This window comes from Notolepis coatsorum, assembly GCF_963971535.1.
Source record: "Notolepis coatsorum genome assembly, chromosome: 4".
Lineage (NCBI taxonomy): Eukaryota > Metazoa > Chordata > Actinopteri > Aulopiformes > Paralepididae > Notolepis > Notolepis coatsorum.
The window spans coordinates 151407696-151428068 of NC_140168.1; the positions used below are offsets into that span (position 1 = coordinate 151407696).

Sequence of the window (20373 nt, forward strand, 5' to 3'; positions counted from 1 at the left end):
AACAAGACTAACGTCTTTCTCAGGTTTCAAGTTTCAAGTTTCAAGTTTCTTTAATAGTTGTCATACAGAAGTACAGAATACTTTCATACAAAATGCTTCTTACTGTTACGCTCCAGAGACTGTGCTAGACAAGATAGTATCAAATAACATAGTATAGCATGTAGTTTAGAAGAAGAAAATGAGGTCACAGTGTTCGGTATAGACATATGTACAATGTTCTGAGTTACCATATAATATACAATACTATGCAGTGTACTAATGTACAGTACTATATAGTGCAAAGCAGAAATGGGATGAGGTACAATTTAGGTACAATTTACAGTAAGGTGTACGAGTTGTAGTGCAATCCTTCATCAATAAATATAAAGTGTGGGGAGTGGGTGCTACAGTGTGTTTGTTTAAAGTGGGTGTGTGCTATAAAGTGTGTGGAGTGGGTGCTACAGTGTGTTTGTTTAAAGTGAGTGTGTGCGTGTGGATGTGTGTGCTATGTGCGTTTGGTGGTTGTTGTTGTGTGGGGGAGGATCTATGGTGGTTGTTGTTGTGTAGTGTTCATTCATTGTTCGTTTAGCAGCCTGATGGCCTGGGGATAGAAGCTTCTTCTGAGTCTTTCTGTGCTCACCTTGAGACTCCGGTATCGCTTGCCTGACCGCAGCAGTTCAAAGAGGCAGTTGTTCGGGTGACTGGAGTCTTTAATGATTCTCTTAGCCTTGCCCTTGCAACGCTTGTTGTAAATGTTCTGGAGGGTGGGGAGCCCCCCTCCAATTGTGCGTTCGGCTGAACGTGTCACTCTTTGTAGTCTGCTTCGGTCTTGTGCAGTGCTATTCCCAAACCAGGAGGTGATGTTGCCGGTCAAGATGCTCTCTATTGTACATGAGTAGAAGTTCTTAAGGATCTTCTGACTGACTTGGAACTTCCTTAGGCGCCTGAGGAAGTAGAGGCGTTGTCGTGCCTTCTTCACAACACTGTCAATGTGTGTGGTCCATGTCAAGTCCTCGGATATGTAGGCTCCAAGGTATTTAAAGCTGTTGACTCTCTCAACCGGTGCCCCGTCGATGCTGAGGGGGCTGTAGTCCTTGACCCCCGACCTCCTGAAGTCCACAATCATCTCCTTTGTTTTGCTGACGTTCAGGGAGAGGCTGTTTTCCTGGCACCATCCCGCCAGGACCTTGACCTCTTCCAGGTAGGCCCTCTCGTCGTTGGCAGAGATCAGGCCCACCACCACTGTGTCATCAGCAAATTTGATGATTGTATTGCTACTCCGCTGAGCCACACAGTCGTGTGTGTACAGGGAGTAGAGGAGGGGACTCAGAACACAGCCCTGGGGGGCCCCTATGTTGAGGGTGATGGATGAGGAGGTGCAGTTGCCTGCTCTCACCACCTGGGGTCTGCCAGTCAGGAAGTCCAAGACCCACTGGCAGAGGTCATAGTTCAAGCCCAGGTCCCTGAGCTTGGCTATGAGTATGGAGGGGACTATGGTCTGCCTCCCCTTATCTTTTTGTGTGTATTCCTGTACTGCAGTCTGTTGGGTACATTTTTTCATTCATTCATTCATGGAGTTGATTGCATCTCGCCCCTCTTGTCGTTTCCCTGGGCGTCTTGGGGATTCAATATGGTGGTCTAAACGGCCTATTGTTGATGTGGGTATGTCCAAACGCACACATAGTGCTGGCTCAGGATGTGCTTTTGGGCCATTTGCTGACTGGCGCGCCTTGTTTGCTTGGGTGAAACAGTTTTTATGGAGCAATTGGGATGGGGGTTTTTCCTCTTCCGACATCCTGTGTGTTGTCGATGGGTTCCCGTTCATGTCAGGGGATGATGACGGAATGGGTCTGGACATATGGGGAAGGGTCTCACGCCCTAGGGGTGGGCCACCGGACGCGGTTCATACCGACACGTCTGGGTGGCGCCTTCTTTTTTGTGTTGGGATCAAACGCGCACATCTGCCCCTTCTCCTGGGGTTGGCAGGTCGGCGTGATTAGGGCACAGGACTGGTTCTGGTCGCGCTGGTCCAGATCAGTTGCACCCGTTGTCCGCTGGGGATGCAGATCTGCTGTTCTGGTACCCTGAGGGACTTGGGGTTTTTTCAGGGGGAAAAATGCTAGGTCGATCCGGGTGTCACAGGGTTGAGCGTTATGGGACCCTTGTTGGGTGCGTTGTATTCTGCACTGTCGTAATGGCTTACGGCCGTGCCGACCTGTACGCGTCCGATCTCGTCGGATCTCGGCCGCTGTACGGGTTGGTCTTGGTTGGTACTTGGTTGGGTGACCTCCTGGGAATACCGAGTGCGGGGTGCTGGGGCTGGTCTTCCATTTTTTACGCTCTTCTCTTGCGTTTTGGCGCTGAGGAGCCTGTTGGGTGGTTTTAACCTCCTCAGGGACCCTGTGCTCCCCGTATCACCGGGCCCGGTCCGGGGTGATGCTCGTTGACCCGTAGGCCCGGGATAGCCCTGTTGGGAACCGGAACGCGGGCTGCGGCGGTGCCGCAGGTGTGTTTCGGGGTTTCTTTCCTGAGGGGTTATGGGACCAACCATTGCATGGGGTGATGCCTGGGTGGTTGGTTCTCTGGTGTGTTGCTGCAGTGTCAACTCCCGGTTCTCCGGTTGAGGGTGCCCCTGCACGTTCATGACGTCTGCCGATCGTATGGGCTTTTTCTGTGGGCAGCTGTCAGGGGCCGAGTGGTCTACGGATCCCACTTCTGACGTGCTGTTTGAAAGCTTGGTTATGCGACAACGCCAGCTTACGCCCCTTCCGCCGGGGCGGCTGTTTCAGCTGTCCTTTCTGGCGCCTGCCTCGTCCGCAGTTTCCAGGCTTGGGTTGACAGCCTGTTGCCTGGTCTTTTTCCCCGGTGCACTGCCTGCTTCCGTTGGTTAACTCTTGTGTGTTATGACCATGCTGTCTGTCTGTTGCAGGGCTTGTGTTCCAGGCGGTGTGCTGTTGGGGAGGACAGGGCCCGCTCGGCTGAGGGGCCTTTTGTCCGAATACGCTGGCGATGTGGGGGGCGGGGTCACTAGGTGCCCCCCTGGTGGGGTCTTGATGCTGGCATCATGGACTTCTCCGGGCCCCCATTCCAGGGAGTCCAGTCCTTTTGGTGGGTCTGGGTCTTCCTTCGCGCTCCGCTGCTACGGCCTTGCCACGGGGTTGGGTTTGCCCTTGACCCCGTGATTCTGGGGGCAGTGACGAGGTTGTTCCTACGTTCGTTCCCGGGTGGCATGCGGGTTGTGCGTGGGTGTAGTCGTGGGGTCAAGCCACGGTCTGCTCACCCTGTGCGTTGGGTTGCTTGAGTGCCTCTTCGCACGGTCGGGTCCGTCGCCCTCCCGTGAGGCCCCTAATAGGGGGGATGCCCTCCATTAGGGGGGGTCGGGGGGGCTCGGCCCTCCCTGTTCTGATGGTTGTGGGGGGCTGTCAGCGGGGTGTATTTGTCAGCCAGCGGCTCCGCTTGGCCTCCCTTGTGCAGTAGGTGATGCCAAGCAGAGCCCCTTAACGAAACAGAACGTTAGGTTATGGCTATAACCAAGTTCTGTTAGTTAGGGGCGACGCTTGGCATCAGACGGCCGCTGCAGCCCTTGACCTCACCTTGTGGTGAAAGCTTGGGAAGGAGGAGAGCAGGTGACCACACACCTGCTTATGAAGGTAAGCTGATGAGGGGTGTGGTCAGACTAATACTGGTATTAAAGGTATATTTGTGGAATGTTATTCAGTACACGTGCACGTACGCGAGGGAGTGCAGTAGGTGATGCCAAGCGTCGCCCCTAACTAACAGAACTTGGTTATAGCCATAACCTAACGTTAATAAAGAACCTGGGAGGACTAACCCCTTAGATCAAATCTGAGGTCACTAGTCTCGGGGTTATCATAGATTCAGAACTGAACTTCAATTCTCATATTAACAAAGTGACAAAAACATCGTTCTTCCATCTCAGAAATATAGCAAAAGTACGACCATTTATTAATCAAAATGATGCTGAGAAGCTAATTCATGCATTCATATCTAGCCGGTTAGACTACTGTAATGCACTTTTCACGGGTCTCCCTAAGAAAACCACAGGGAGGCTTCAGCTTATCCAAAACTCTGCAGCCCGACTGCTAACTAGAACCAAAAGGAGAGAGCACATTAGCCCAGACTTAGCTGCTTTACACTGGCTTCCTGTAACATTTAGAATGGACTTTAAGGTCCTTTTCCTTACCTACAAATCTCTAAATGGACAGGGACCTAGCTACATCACCAACACAGGCCAGCAAGAACACTGCGATCATCAACTGCTGGACTACTAGAGGCTCCCAGAAACAGTCAAAAAAGGATTGGTAATGCAGCCTTTATCAACTATGCCCCAAAACTATGGAATAAACTACCCCAAAACATCAGAGAAGCAAACTCACTAGATATCTTCAAAAGACAGTTTAAAACCTACTTCTTTGCTCAGGCATTTAAATGAAAATTCCCATAAAATTCATGTGTCTATTCTATGCAAATTTTATCTCGCTATCTCCTCCCTCCTCTCTGCCGAGACAACTCACATCTCCACTCCCCAGACTGTCGAGGTCGTCCTATCACCAGCCCTCACTGCCTCCCTATAACCGGTTTAGACGTGTCGGTTCTACCTTCTTCAACGGACTTGACTCCCTACTCAAACTACAATATGGACCAACTAGCAATCGCTATCGGGATCTGGATCTGTACAAGCAAATTTTATCTCGCTAACTCCTCCCTCCTCTCTGCCGAGACAACTCACATCTCCACTCCCCAGACTGTCAAGGTCGTCCTCACCCCCCCCCCCCCCCCACAATCTCAAGTGTGCTGGAGATAAGAACAGAACATAGCGTTCCTCCTACGCGTGTTGCACTCGCCCCCACCCCCCTCACCCCCGGCCCTGCTGATATGAATTTAAGACTGTGTGCCATTATTACTACCAAATGTAATAATTGTGAAAGCCCCTTGAATATTGAATATTACTATAATGAAGAGCACTGCTCTGTTGTAATCCAAAATTGAACTATTTTATATGATACCCTGTTGTATGTCTGCTCCATTTTATAATTTAAAATTGAACTATTTTATCACACTTTTTACTTCTTACTGATGCACTGCTCTGTTGTATGTTAAATACCCTGTTGTATGTCCGTTCTATTTTATAATTTTTAGACTATTTTTATTATTTGTATTACTGAATGACACTGTAAACGGAGAACCTATTGGGATGCTAGATCCTAATGTGAAACAATGTGATTTATCTCTATCTTTTTCATGCTTGCTTATGCCTGTATTTTTTACTGTTGTGAAGCACTTTGAACTGCAACTTCTGTATGAAAAGTGCTATACAAATAAAGTTATTATTATTATTATTATTTAAGGCTGTTATGAAGCCGTAGGAAAGTCTCCTCGCTTGTCGTCTCCAGCGGAGGACTTTTTCTTTTTTGGAAGATCTCTGATGTCGGCTCTTAAACGTACCTTTCAGAATGGCACGTGAGTGAACATGGTCCTTCCATTCCTTCTAAAATCAAATCGAATGTATTTATATAGTCCGAGATCACATGGAGTTGCCCCCATGGGCTGTACAGGTCTTCTTGTACAAGTCAAGAAGAAACATCACAATAAATCCAGAACAAAAACCACAATAAAATCCATAATATGTGACACTCCCAGACTTTCCCCGATGAAGGTAAGGAACGACTCACTAAAAACCTAGCAATAGGGAAACAAAGCACCACAGGCGGTGTGGAGGAGAGAAACCTCAGATGGGCTGTTCAAAGGGGGATCCCCCAACAGGATGTCTGTGATAATATAGTGTTGCTATGGATGATAGATGGATGGAGAATAGAACAGGCGAATAATTGGTATGAATGTATATATACATGTAATGAAACGCATCACATACAAGGTAACAATAGTATCTAAGGTACAGAAGAACATTTAAAAAAATATATATAAATAGAGCTAAAATCTTTTCTTTTTTTTAAAGCATAGGAAAACTGAGAGATGTAGAGTGGATCCATCGCACCTGTGATAGTTAGAACCGGTTTGAGGAAGAATAGCCACTGCTGTCGACGCCGTTAGCCACATCAAGGGCGGTGCAGGGAGGATCACACCACCTTGACCGGACCTACGTTAGTTTCCTGTGACGTATCGCAGAGGAACCGAGGGAGAAACGAAAAGGACAAATCTATGAACCTCTGGACCGGACCCCTGCTCTCCTACGAACATTGAGCATTAATATCAAACTTTATTCTTTATGATACCCACTTTATTACGCAGGACAAGCGGTCTCTGCACAGTGAGCTCTCAGCCAGCAGTGATAGTCTGTCGGAGAAGAACAAGGTCAGTCAGAGTTCAAGTCTAGTTTGATTAGCCTTGCATGTGGCTTTTCTGTCAATGAACTATTGAATAATGTTGAATTTAGACGTTTTCATTTGAGCTCCAATCGTGATCCCATTTTGAAAGCCTCATTGCCCGTTCCTCAGGAGAAAGGCGGGTTGTTCGGTAGGGATGCACGATATTGATTTTGACACCGATACCGATAACTTTATGCTCCTCAAGCCGATAACCGATACCGATAACCGATATTTATTGTATTATAATTTTTTTTAAATGTATATATATATTATTTTTTGGATACATTTTGAATCTTTTTTTAGTATTTATAAGCTCCGACGTCATCGGTACTGCTATCGGTACTCGAGAAATTATGGAGTTTTTTTTTGAGGAATTTAAACGTCGCAAACTAATCTTGTTGGCCGTTTTCTATATCTCTCCTGCCTCGGTGTCTCTGCCTGGGCGAGGAGCGGGCTGTGCTGTGCTCACACACACACTCACTCACACACACACACACACACGGGTGCTGCCGAGTACAGACAGCTCTGCTCTCATCATGGCGGACAGAACGAAACGTTCAAAAGTCTGGGTCTATTTTACTAAAGTCGATGCTGACAATGCTCATTGCCACAACTGCAACAAGACATTTGCCAGTAATGTACAAGCGCTACTTGTCAATGTGGCTGGCGGGGAGCTAACGTTAGCTCCGAGTAGAATAATGGCTGACAATCCGGAAGTAAATAAACTAATGAGAGCTTCCGATTGGTGGTAAGAAGAAGAGGTGGGTGCAAGCGGTGGGACGTAATTGGCAGATCGACTGTCTGCCTCCGAATGTAACGTGACTACGTCACAGTCAAGAAAGGGAGCGCTGGATTTGTGAAAAACTCCCTGTTCCTAAACCACACGCTATCAGTCGTACCACAGTACTGGCAAAACGGGAGGAGGCTATAATAAAAACAAGCGCCCTTCATCCAAATCCACCCACACCGGATTTCTTTTAACCAAAAAATTGGCATTGCCAGCAGGCTTTAGACTACACTGCAACTACATTTAAAGCTACAGAGTCCTCCTTGCTTGTAATAATAATAATAAATTACAGTTTTCATGTGTTTTTAAAGGCAACACTCAACTCTCAAACCTTGGATTCCTAGCAGTTTTTTTTTTTTAAACATCTGCACTCACAGAAGAAGTAGAATGTCTTTAACGTGTAGCAGCAGACGATAGACAAACGTGGTTCAGCTTCATCAGAGTTTACACTGCCTGGGCGGACATGATTATATATATATATATATATATAGACAGAGTAATTAATACACAGCACCTATACAACATCTGAGCTCAGTATCATGAAATCTTGGTAATCCATAATTACCACAATAAACACAAATCATCAAAAAATATTAAACCACATATACGATTAGAAAATGGAACATAGATGATACAAAACTTGAAAAGACCAACCGCTAGACTGGTGGAATTTATATATTTACAAGAAACAATTCAATTTTTTTTTCTTATGTGATCAGGGGCCACTGCCCTACAGGACTCTAACCTAACGTTTATTTTCTCCATTTCAGGACGGTCTCTCTGGACAGAAAGCGCTATCCGCCAGCAATGACAGTCTTTCGGAGAATAATGCCCCAAAGGTGAGTTGTGGAATGTTCCATGATTTGTAGACAGACACGGGTTGAAAGGAATAGTTGGCTTGATCTGATCAAGACCAAATTAAATGAAAGATTCAAATCAAAGGTGTGGTTTTGTATGTAAGCCAATGCCCTCCCCTCGTGAAACTCGCATGACACATTCCCCGGAATTAAAACGAGTTTTTTATGAAATGTCTTTTTGTATGATCCGTGTCTGATCACGGACTGTGAATTAACTCCTCAAAGCTAAACAGTTGTTCTGTGTGTTCCAGGAGAAGGGAAATGTATTCAGTGGAATGTTCAAGAAGGCTCCCAAACCTGCGGAAGGTCCTCAAACAGAGGAGGTGAAAGTAAAAATAGTGGCTGATAAACTGCACATTTGCCATTTTGAATCAAGCATTTATTAATTCATTAACATTTATTCTTTTCTATTTCAGGACAGTCTCTCTGGACAGAAAGAACTATCGTCCAGCAATGACGATCTTGCAGGGAATCCAGCCCCCAAGGTGAGCTGTGGAATGTAAGACCTTGTGTTTTATTGAGCTCACTTAGTATTAATTGTTACCATCTAGCTAACATTTTCGCCGTCTTTTTAGGAGAAGAATATCTTCAGCGGAATGTTCAAGAAAGCTCATAAACCATCAGATGGCCTTAAAGTGGATGAGGTATTTTTCCGTATTGTATTTACTGGTGCGAGGAGTGGTCCCAATACTTCTATGTACTATTGAAATGTTTTGAGACTTTTTGCTCTGATATTTATAATTTTCTGGTTTCAATTCAGGAGTTAGATGTGGACGTGGACAAGAAACTATCTGCTAGCTCAGATAATCTCTCTATGTCTAAGGTACTTCAATCATAATATCTCACTCACTCACTCAATCACTCACTCAGATGGGTTAGGGTTACGTACTTAAAGGTGGGGTCGTCAATTTCGGAGAAATGAGGGAGTGAGATTACATGTCCAGCAGAAACTGTCTGCATCACATATTTTTTTGATCACATTTACATTTTTTTTGTATAGAATATAAAACAAAACATGACGGCATATAATACAGGAATAATAATCATAATAATAAACAGAACAACACCAGACAATAATAACAATAATGACAATAGAATAACAGTAGAATAACTAAAGTAATACAAATAATAAATACAGAACCTAAAAATGAAAACAAATTATATTATCACAAACACCACAAAAGACATTGGACATTTCCTCCCCCACTCCACCCCCCCACCCCAGGACCCCTCAGGATCAACACCCCAACCCCGCTCCGCTGCTAGATAGTGGCCTTAACCTTCTCGGCCGATGCGACCCACAGCTCAATTCTGGCCTGTCCCACTCCAACATGTGCAGTACTCTATTTCTGCTGGACATGTAAACTCTTGCTCATTTCTCAGAAATTGCCTACTCCACCTTTTAACTTGTAATAATAATAATAATTTCTTACATTTATATAGCGCCTTTCAGGAAACCCAAGGTGCTTAACAGAGGAGGGGGACAAATTAAGGGGAAGGGAATCAGAGGAACGATTGGGTAAAAAGAGGGTAGTCGGGCAGAGTCATTCATACATTTGGTGAAGAGGTAAGATCTGAGTTGAGATTTGAAGCAGTCCAGGGATGTAGCGTTGCGGATGTCTGGAGGGAGGGAATTCCAGAGGGTGGGTGCGGCAACAGAGAAGTCTCTGGGACCGACAGTACGCAGGTTGGTGGTGGGGATGGAGAGGAGACCAGAGTCAGAGGACCGCAGCCTCGGGGTGGGATGTAGTGATGGAGGAGGTCAGCTAGGTACCAGACTTTTGTGTTTTGAATGAAGTTCTGCACGCAAAAAAAAGTAACGCATGTGGTTAAAGTACTGTTACTTCGGTAAACAGAGCATACTGAAATGAAGGTCCCGTACTGAAACGGTTCGGTACGAATACGTGTACCATTACACCCCTAATATATGTATATGTTGATAGTAACACAATGTGTTGTCGTTCAGGAGAAAGCGGGAGGCTTTGCAGGCCTGTTCAAAAGGTCATCCAGCATCGATGACATGTTGGATAATGAGGTCAGTAATCTGTGATTATGTTCAAATGAATACATAGTCAAATTGGATCACTTTTCATAACTGGTCTAAAACTACAATAACATCTCTGCTTATCAGGAGAAAGGAGGGCTGTTCGCTGGTCTTCACAAGAAGACCCCCAAAGCACCAGGAGACTCTGAACAGGTGAGCGTGTATCACTATCTACAGGCTGTGGTGGTGTTCTCTCTCAGACTTCTCTCTTATTTCTTTCTTTCTTTCTTTCTTTCTTTCTTTCTTTCTTTCTTTCTTTCTTTCTTTCTTTCTTTCTTTCTTTCTTTCTTTCTTTCTTTCTTTCTTTCTTTCTTTCTTTCTTTCTTTCTTTCTTTCTTTCTTTCTTTCTTTCTTTCTTTCTTTCTTTCTTTCTTTCTTCATTTTACTTAATTTGTCCATTTCTTCCACTCCAGAAAGAGCTCTCGGCCAGCAGTGACAGTCTGCCAACGAAGGTGAGTTGGGGAATGCAGTGAGTGAGCCTGATGTTTCAGCAGGTAGTAGCCTGATGGAGTTAATATCACGACGTGTGTGTGTGTGTGTGTGTGTGTGTGTGTGTGTGTGTGTGTGTGTGTGTGTGTGTGTGTGTGTGTGTGTGTGTGTGTGTGTGTGTGTGTGTGTGTGTGTGTGTGTGTGTGTGTGTGTGTGTGTGTGTGTGTGTGTGTGTGTGTGTGTGTGTGTGTCTCTGTGTGTGTGTGTGTGTGTGTGTGTGTGTGTGTGTGTGTGTGTGTGTGTGTGTGTGGTTAAACCAGCTGAGGGGACTACAGCAGATGAGGTACAGTAATGATTTGACTCACTATACAGCAGATGAGGTACAGTAGGGTAATGATTTGACTCACTATAAACACAAGCTACGTCATATCTATAGCAGCTGATCTTGTTAACCTTCCTTTTCTCTGTATAAATTCAGAGCTTATTATTATGGATTGACTATTTAATTTGCAATGGACCCATCTCAAACTCTGACCTCTTTTCTTTATCCTCCAATCACAACGGTTGCTTTGGAAAGAATAGGGTGGAGTTTGAGATGGGTCAATTATGTTGGTTGTTAAAACATTTCAAAGCTCAGTTGTGGGGTTATTCATCTGCAAGTGTCTAGTATTGATTTCTGATTCATTTTGTGAATGAATACCTTGTCTTATTTCCTTCTTTTTTTGTTTTGTTTTGTTCAGGAGTCCAATCTGGCCACGGACAGGAAGTTGTCTAACAGTTCTGACAATCTGTTAGACGCTGCCACACAGAAGGTATTTTGATGTCAAATCGTGTTCTCAGCCTCAGTCCGTGTCCTTTTTGACTGTCTTGTGGGGTCGTTACATCATTAAAAATGTCCCGCGTTTCAGGAGAAGACAGGGGGGCTGTCTGGCATGTTCAAGAGGTCTCCTAAACCGGCCCCACGCGCCGCTGCTGCTAAAGTAGGTTAACGCTTCATCTGACCATGATGTCTGTGGTGGGAGTCGTGTGTGAAATCTTCATCTGACCATGATGTCTGTGGTGGGAGTCGTGTGTGAAATCTTCTTCTAACCATGATGTCGGTGGTGCGAGTCATGTGTGAAAGTTATGTTTTTTCTAACCATGATGTCGGTGGTGGGAGACGTGTGTGAAAGTTATGTTTCTTCTAACCAGGATCCTCTTAGTGACACGAAGGGACTGTCTGCCAGCTGTGACAGCCTCACAGAGAACAAGGTGAGAGTTGTGGAATAATACTTCTGAACAACTCAACATGTGCCATGAATGGGGGGAATACTATCGAAGCACCTCTATAATTCATTCAAACCTTTATTTCGTCTCGAAAAGACAATTGAGGTCATTTTCAATGTCGTCGAGACTTTACAGACATTTCAATGCACAAATGTCTACAATATAAGTTATAACAATAATAAATATCAATAACTATCTATATAGTACTTTTCACACATGGACCGCAGTCCAGAGTGCCCCACAGCAATTAGTATAAAATGAACATAAAATCAGCATACAATTGACAGAATAACAAACAATGCATAACTTGCAGACATAAGAATAGGTATAAAAGATGGCGGCTGGGTGGCACAGCGGACATTGCGCTCGTCACCAACGCAAGAGACACCGGGTTCAAATCCGGCTGTCGGCGTTGCCCCGGCTTGGGCCGGCCGCCATACTGGCTCAATTGGCAGAGTCAGCGGGTGGAAGTCGATGGGTGGTAATCTGGACGTTGTGGACAGCGACTCCTACAGGTCGGTTGGGGGACGCCTGCACAGCAGAGACAGGAAATAGCGGGGGTAGTGTGAGCCTCTGAAAAGATGTGACAGGCTGCCTCCTCGTGTACCAGAGGGGACACGTGATGCAAGGCTTCTATCCTCCCTATGACCGACCTGTGGGGGGCATATGCGAGCAACGTTCAAGACAGGGGAGGGGACAATTGGAAACAGCGAAATTGGGATGAGAGAAAAATAGAAGAAAATAAGGATAAAAAGTGGATAAAAAAAAAGAAAAACGAATAGGTATAAAAGTAGTGCAATGTAAATGTGCAGACTTAAGAATAGGCATAAAATAAGTACAATAGTACATAATACTATCGAAGCACCTCCATAGACCTGTTCGCTGTCCACGTCAGACTCAGTGATCACACGCATCAAGGAGGCAAAGGGAACCTAATCCTGGTCAGAACAACGGGGCAGACTACACTATATTTGTATTTGTTAGCCATGCTAGCGATCTAAACAATCGATCCATGCCAAAGCTAGATATGTAAAAGGTGAAAGACTCCCACTCACAGCCATGCTGATTTGGCAAAATGACATCCAGACGTTTTAGTTTGAAAGAGTGTCATGGTTTATCCATAGAGCCCTGTCATACTTTTGTAGGCTGTAGCGCAATAGCTTGTGCATCTAGTGGGCAACTTAGTCACGTGACTCAGTTGATATTGCTGATTGGCTCAAACACGGTATGTTTGTATACAGCGAACATGTCTATAATACTATCGAAGCCCTATCCCAATTCCCTTCGCTCGGCCATACCCCTCGTTTTGGAGTGCCCTGGACTGGGTAGTGGCACTTCAGAACGGAGCTACAAGGGGTAGGGGTTGAAATCTTTACCTAGGAAACGGGACACCCCTTGTTACATTAACAGTAGTACAATAATGTAAAGGACTTACATATGTCTGTAGTGATACACTTACTTAGGCCTTTAAATTCCCAAAGGAACATAGGCCATCGACGAAGCTCCTCCATCCTCTTCGGTCTTGTGCTACATGTATCTACATATTGTGGCAATTCCAGGTGTAGGGGTTGCAGAATAAAACAACAGACAGTCCAGTTGTGGTTCCCAAAATATTATTTAGCTTTATTTTTAAATCAAACACAAACAATCTACTGTTCTCCTTCCTCTAACTTAAGTTAAGTTCTCCGCTTACCGGTCTGTCTCCTCGCACCTGATGTGAGAGAGTGAGCGTCTGTCTCCTCCCCCTAATGTGAGAGAGTGAGCGTCTGTCTCCTCCCCCTGATGTGAGAGAGTGAGCGTCTGTCTCCTCCCCCTGATGTGAGAGAGTGAGCGTCTGTCTCCTCCCCCTGATGTGAGAGAGTGAGCGTCTGTCTCCTCCCCCTGATGTGAGAGAGTGAGCGTCTGTCTCCTCCCCCTGATGTGAGAGAGTGAGCGTCTGTCTCCTCCCCCCTGATGTGAGAGAGTGAGCGTCTGTCTCCTCCCCCTGATGTGAGAGAGTGAGCGTCTGTCTCCTCCCCCCCTGATGTGAGAGAGTGAGCGTCTGTCTCCTCCCCCCTGATGTGAGAGAGTGAGCGTCTGTCTCCTCCCCCTGATGTGAGAGAGTGAGCGTCTGTCTGTCTCCTGATGTGAGAGAGTGAGCGTCTGTCTGTCTCCTCCCCCTGATGTGAGAGAGTGAGCGTCTGTCTCCTCCCCCTGATGTGAGAGAGTGAGCGTCTGTCTCCTCCCCCCTGATGTGAGAGAGTGAGCGTCTGTCTCCTCCCCCTGATGTGAGAGAGTGAGCGTCTGTCTCCTCCCCCTGATGTGAGAGAGTGAGCGTCTGTCTCCTCCCCCTGATGTGAGAGAGTGAGCGTCTGTCTCCTCCTGATGTGAGAGAGTGAGCGTCTGTCTGTCTCCTGATGTGAGAGAGTGAGCGTCTGTCTGTCTCCTCCCCCTGATGTGAGAGAGTGAGCGTCTGTCTGTCTCCTCCCCCTGATGTGAGAGAGTGAGCGTCTGTCTCCTCCCCCTGATGTGAGAGAGTGAGCGTCTGTCTGTCTCCTTCCCCTGATGTGAGAGAGTGAGCGTCTGTCTCTTCCCCCTGATGTGAGAGAGTGAGCGTCTGTCTCCTCCCCCTGATGTGAGAGAGTGAGCGTCTGTCTCCTCCCCCCCTGATGTGAGAGAGTGAGCGTCTGTCTCCTCCCCCTAATGTGAGAGAGTGAGCGTCTGTCTCCTCCCCCTGATGTGAGAGAGTGAGCGTCTGTCTCCTCCCCCTGATGTGAGAGAGTGAGCGTCTGTCTCCTCCCCCTGATGTGAGAGAGTGAGCGTCTGTCTCCTCGCCCCTGATGTGCACTTGTCTCCTATTTCCTCACTTTCCTCAACACTCGCATCCCGTCGTGATTGGCTAGCTAGCTGGTCTTGATCATAGATATATATAGAACACTAGATAGCTTACCCGCGCTGCCGGCCAATGGAGAGTGACGTCACTGAACCGCCGCCATCTTGCTCGAGTCAGCCTTGAGTGAGAGTGAGTGAGCTGCACAGACAAAAATACTCATAACTCGCTGAAATATTGATGGATTTACAAACGGTTTGGTTTATTACAAGCATTATTAACGTGGCTATGATTCAAGCGGTTTGTAAAAAAAAACATCTTTAAAAAAAACATTTTTATAAGTATGCAGTATCATAACTACATCTTTGATGTTTATAGCAAACCAACCCGTTTGTAAATCTGTCAATATTTCAGCGAGTTATGAGTATTTTTGTCTGTGCAGCTCACTCACTCTCACTCAAGGCTGACTCGAGCAAGATGGCGGCGGTTCAGTGACGCTGGTGACTCCGCCTTAAGCTATCTAGTGTTCTATATATATCTATGGTCTTGATGGCCTACTAGCTGCAGGTGCGCCTGGAAGCAGATCTGGGCAGAGCCTAGCCACTGTGCCGTCACATTGAATAATTTTTGTGTAAATAATGTAATGTAAAAAGGGTAGGCAATTATAACCCTCGGCTTCAGCCTACACCTTTTCGGTAATTTTATTTTTATTTATTTATTTTTTAATGTTCTACTACTATGCTTTGTAAAAGAAGACCGAAATAAAATCATTCATTCATTCATTCACATAACTCCCTTCAATCACCAAGCCCAGTGGTGGCTGGGGGTTGCCACAGTATGTATGTATTGGTTTTTATCATGGCCTAGAAGCGTAACGTACAGTGTAGTTATATATAATAATGACACATATTTATATCAAACACTTTATTTACAGCGTATTTAGAAGTTGATGTTAATCGTGTGCCGTGCCATTTAAAAAGATCTGAACTGAAACGTAGTGAAACTGAAATATTTGGAAATATGTAAAAGATCTGAACTGAATTATAGGGAAACTGAAATAAATGGAGGGATAGGGCCATGGAGGGATATTGGGATAGGGCCATGGAGGGATATTTGGATTGGCCCTTTAACTCACTCACTCACTCACTCACTCACTCACTCACTCACTCACTCACTCACTCACTCACTCACTCACTCACTCACGGTTAGCCACTCTTCCCATAGTGGCGGCTCACAGGCACTTTGTGTGAGACCGGTTCAATCAATGTGAGAATGTGTGAGACGGTTCAATCAATGTGAGACTGGTTCAATCAGTGTGAGAATGTGTGAGACCGGTTCAATCAGTGTGAGAATGTGTGAGACTAGTTCAATCAGTGTGAGAATGTGTGAGACCGGTTCAATCAGTGTGAGAATGTGTGAGACCGGTTCAATCAGTGTGAGAATGTGTGAGACCAGTTCAATCAGTGTGAGAATGTGTGAGACCGGTTCAATCAGTGTGAGAATGTGTGAGACCGGTTCAATCAGTGTGAGAATGTGTGAGACCGGTTCAATCAGTGTGAGAATGTGTCAGACCGGTTCAATCAGTGTGAGAATGCTTCACATCTATGACACTGTGTCCTTGTTTTCTCTGCAGGACGATCTGTCCACAAACCGCGAGATGTCCGCCAGCAACGATAGTCTGAGTGACGCTCCACCCACCACCAAAGTGAGTCTCGTATGATGTCATATCCCCTCTGTCTTTTACCAATGTCTCTTCGGTGTCTCATAGTGACATTGTGTGTGTTTGCTTGTTTTTTTTGCCACAGGAAAGAAAAGGAGGCCTTGGAAGAATTTTCAGGAGGCCACCCAAAGCGGAGCAACAGGTATATCCTCTTAACGGTGCCGTGACGGAATCGCTCCACTGCTCTAGTTCTCTGCTCGCATGGCGGTTTATTTAGGGCTCAGTCACATCTAATCAGACAGGTTGGTGTGGGGTGGGCCATTTGTGTGCCCCCCCCCCCACACACACACACACACACACCCCTCCCTTTCCTGCCTTTCGGTCCTCAGCGTGGGGAGTTGCAGGAGCTGATGGTTTCTTGTTGGGCGTTCTGATGGTTTCTAATGATGTGACTTCAGATGGTGGAGTACGACTCGGCTCTATGTTTGAGTTTGAGTTTGAGTTTCAATGTATTTTTAGAGACGGACGATGTACATTAACCATTTCACTGCCGCACTACCAAACGGTTAACCCTTTCACTGCGACAATACACAGAAGGTTAACCCTTTCACTGCCACACAACAGCAGGTTAACCCTTTCACTGCCACACTACAGAAGGTTAACCCTTTACTATCACACTACCGACGGTAACCGTTGGTAGTGTGATAGTAAAGGATTAACCTTCTGTAGTGTGGCAGTGAAAGGGTTAAGGAACATTTTATAAAATAGAATGTAAATGTACCCAATTGTAGCCAAAAGGCTAGTTTTCATTGGCAGTCCCCCTGTCAGAGATAATGTACCTATAGTACACAAAAGATTAAAACACAAGTACAAACACATTAGCAATAACATACATAATTTAACCCTTGCAATATACACAGTTTAATCCCCACATATTATCAGTGTTCACATCTTTGATTATCTATCAACCCATTCCTAAGATTATACTTGAAGGCGTTGAATGAAATGGACTCTCTTTAGTGTTCTGTGAGATTTTATTCCACTCAGGCGCTGTTTTATAAGAGAAAACCAATTGCCCAACTGTTCTAGAGGAGTTCATAATAATAATAATAATTCATTACATTTATATAGCGCTTTTCTAGACACTCAAAGTGCTCCCCACAATGTAGGGTGGAAATTGCCTCCTTCACCACCACTGGTAGCACCCAACCTTGGGCTAGGCAGGCTCAATGGCTGCCATATACTGGCACCAGGCACACGTCACACTACACTACACAATGGCTGAACAGCTCAGGAGACGGGGATTGATATCAGCCAATTAAGGGGAAGGGATGATTAGGTGGCCTTGATGTCAGAGACCTGTTTGGGAATTTGGCCAGGAACATCGGGGAACCCCTATACTCTTTGCGATAGGCGTCCTGGGTTCTTTAACAACCAAGATTCAGTCAGGACCTCGGTTTAGCGTCTCATCCGAAGGATGGAGTTGTGGTAACGTCTAGGGCTGTCTTAAATACTTCGAAGCTTCGAAGCTTCGTTCGATGGCACAAGCTTCGAACATAAAAAAAATCGAAGTTTAAAAAAAATATCTATATATATATATATTTTTTTTTTTCAAATTTTTTTTTTCATTTTTTTTTTGTGTGTGTGTGTGTGTGTGTGCATGGGGCCATTAGGTGGGGCCGGGGGACAAATACACTGGAGGAAAGTAACCCAGCTCAGCACTGCCCAAATTATATCATCACTATTGGCTGTTTGAAGGATATCATCCTCAAACACATATACATCACCTACACGCCTATTCTCAGTCCTTGCCCCACAATGGTGGAATGAACTACCCACCCCAGTTAGGACAGCCAAATCCCGTCCAATCTTTCGCGGTCGACTAAAGACGCACTTCTTCAACCATTATCTGAAATAAAATAAAATAAAATAAATCTAACCCTAACTAACCTTACTGTCATGCACTTGTCCTAATAAACTAACCTACACTGTAACACGCAACACTTTGATGAATATTGTTACTCAGCTGATAGAGTTGTATCCTTCCTGATGACCTGTCGTACAGAACTTGTAAGTCGCTTTGGATAAAAGCGTCAGCTAAATGACTAAATATAAATGTGAATGTAAATGCCTTGTAGAATTCCACACATAAGAAAGAAAGATACTGGGATGAATAAACAAAATAGGAAATAAAATGTAGAAATGCATGCAATACATAAATAAATATGAATCTCCATATATGAAATAGAACATTTAGATAAGGTGCTACTGAGATGTTTTGGTGAGTTCTTTGTTTTTTTGTGGAAGTAGCCCTTCTTAAAAATGCATGAACATTCACTGATAATTGGTCTGTAGTGGAGTCTACAAGGTTTACATTGCCGGACCTTGTAGACTGACATAATTCTGTGCATAGTTTAGTCTACACAGGCCATATTTCAAATAATCAAAATCTTACTTCATTCATCTTAAACATTCTTGATTTGGGGGATTGATTGGTAGTTCCCATGAAATCTGAAGTTGTTCAAACGACAACAGCGATCCACCTTGAATTAAATCACACAGCCGTGTTGGCTGCATCACAGTCACGAAAGGGGCTACTTAATTCATTAATCCAATCCACTTTATTTATAGAGCACATTTAAAAACAACAAAGTTTACCAAAGTGCTGTACAAGTCCCACAACATAAGATAAAAAACAAAAAAAAATTAAAAAGAATTAATTCATTTTTTTTAATTCGAAGCTTCGAATTAAAATCGAAGCTCGGCCCGAAGCTTCGATTGCCAAATTTTTTTTTGAAGGTCAGCCCTAGTAACGTCTCGCCTGCCCGCGTCTCTTCCTCAGGACGCCGAGGACATGGAGCTGGCCGGGGGGGGCAGCCAGCTGAAGCGCAGGAGGACCATCAAGAGGAAGACGCGGGTGAGTTGTGTAGTGGAATGTAATAATAATAATAATTTTATTTGTATAGCACTTTTCATACAGAAATTGCAGTTCAAAGTACTTCACATCAGTAAAGAATACAGGCATAAACTAGCATAAAAAAGATAGAGAGGTAGCAAGGTAAGGTAAATCACAGTTTTTCACATTAGGATCTAGCATCCCAATAGGCCTCTCTGTTTACATTCAGTAATAAAAATAATCAAATAGAATAGACAGAGTAAAAAGAAGGGACTGGACACCTGGGGAGGAATGGGGGAAGGGTGAAGGAAAGATTCGTGAGAGATTAAGGAGGGAGTGGGGAAAAGTTTGATCTACCACAATTGCATCCTGTAAAGTAAAAATGAATATACTCATGTAAAGTACATGTAGCTAGAAATTGTACTTAAGTACAGTACTAGAGTAAAAATACTTAGTTACTTTCCACCACTGTGTCTACATGCTAGCTGTACTAACTAAGAATTGTGGGATAGAAATGATCATGTAAATGATAGAAATGATCATGTAGGAATGATCATGTATTAATTATAGAAATGATCATGTAGAAATGATCATGTAGAAATGATACAAATGATCATGTAGAAATTATAGAAATCAACCGACCGTTGGTAATTTTAGTATTCACACAAATCTTTTTGGAATCCTTCTTTATATTCAAGATTCGTCCCTCACATGCTGAAAGATAAATCATGTAAAAATAATAATGTCCATATCGTCATCTTCTTAAAATAATGGCTTATGTCATATTTTCAAGTTATGAGAAAAACTAAATAAACTGAACCATATAGACTATGATGTTTATTAATCATTTCACAACTGGGTAGGAACAGCATAATCTTCTTAAGGATGTAGGCCGTTTTAACAGAGGTGGCAGCATCATGAAGAGATGACTTGGGTAAAAAAATTATGTTTCTCAAAAAGTGACTTAAGCCATGATTTTAAGGTGAGAGAGTGAGTGAGGAAGGTGAGGATATGTATCATTACATTCAAGAACAAATAAGTTATAACATTTTCTGTCAATATCCTGCAGCTCTAGTGTGTACCATTCATAGTGGATGATGTTTATGAGGGTGGTGGTGGTGGTGATGATGATGATGGTGACGGTAATGGTGACATGCTCCAGTTGCTGTTTTTCTCAGTTGGATGCATTTATTTTCCGTAGGTGGTGTCATTCAGAGTGAAGAGAACACTCCCCAAACTTCCCAAACTCAACCCGGCCGGGCAGGTATAGTAGTATACTGTATAGTAGTAGGCTACTGT

At 44.5% G+C, this 20373-nt stretch overlaps 1 protein-coding gene across 1 annotated transcript in view; it reads left to right on the plus strand.

The window, feature by feature from the left end:
• LOC311226733 (uncharacterized protein) overlaps window positions 1-20373 on the plus strand; it is a gene marked incomplete at its 3' end in the record, with an annotated part of 175780 nt that overhangs the window by 111250 nt on the left and 44157 nt on the right. The window contains exons 24-39 of the mRNA XM_084312143.1: window positions 6250-6312; window positions 7884-7952; window positions 8222-8293; window positions 8387-8455; window positions 8546-8614; window positions 8731-8793; window positions 9937-10005; window positions 10102-10167; window positions 10428-10466; window positions 11184-11255; window positions 11352-11423; window positions 11635-11694; window positions 16152-16223; window positions 16324-16380; window positions 19021-19095; window positions 20276-20338. Of these exons, the coding sequence (XP_084168269.1) occupies window positions 6250-6312; window positions 7884-7952; window positions 8222-8293; window positions 8387-8455; window positions 8546-8614; window positions 8731-8793; window positions 9937-10005; window positions 10102-10167; window positions 10428-10466; window positions 11184-11255; window positions 11352-11423; window positions 11635-11694; window positions 16152-16223; window positions 16324-16380; window positions 19021-19095; window positions 20276-20338 (1050 nt within the window). The remainder of the gene's footprint in view (window positions 1-6249; window positions 6313-7883; window positions 7953-8221; window positions 8294-8386; window positions 8456-8545; window positions 8615-8730; window positions 8794-9936; window positions 10006-10101; window positions 10168-10427; window positions 10467-11183; window positions 11256-11351; window positions 11424-11634; window positions 11695-16151; window positions 16224-16323; window positions 16381-19020; window positions 19096-20275; window positions 20339-20373) is intronic.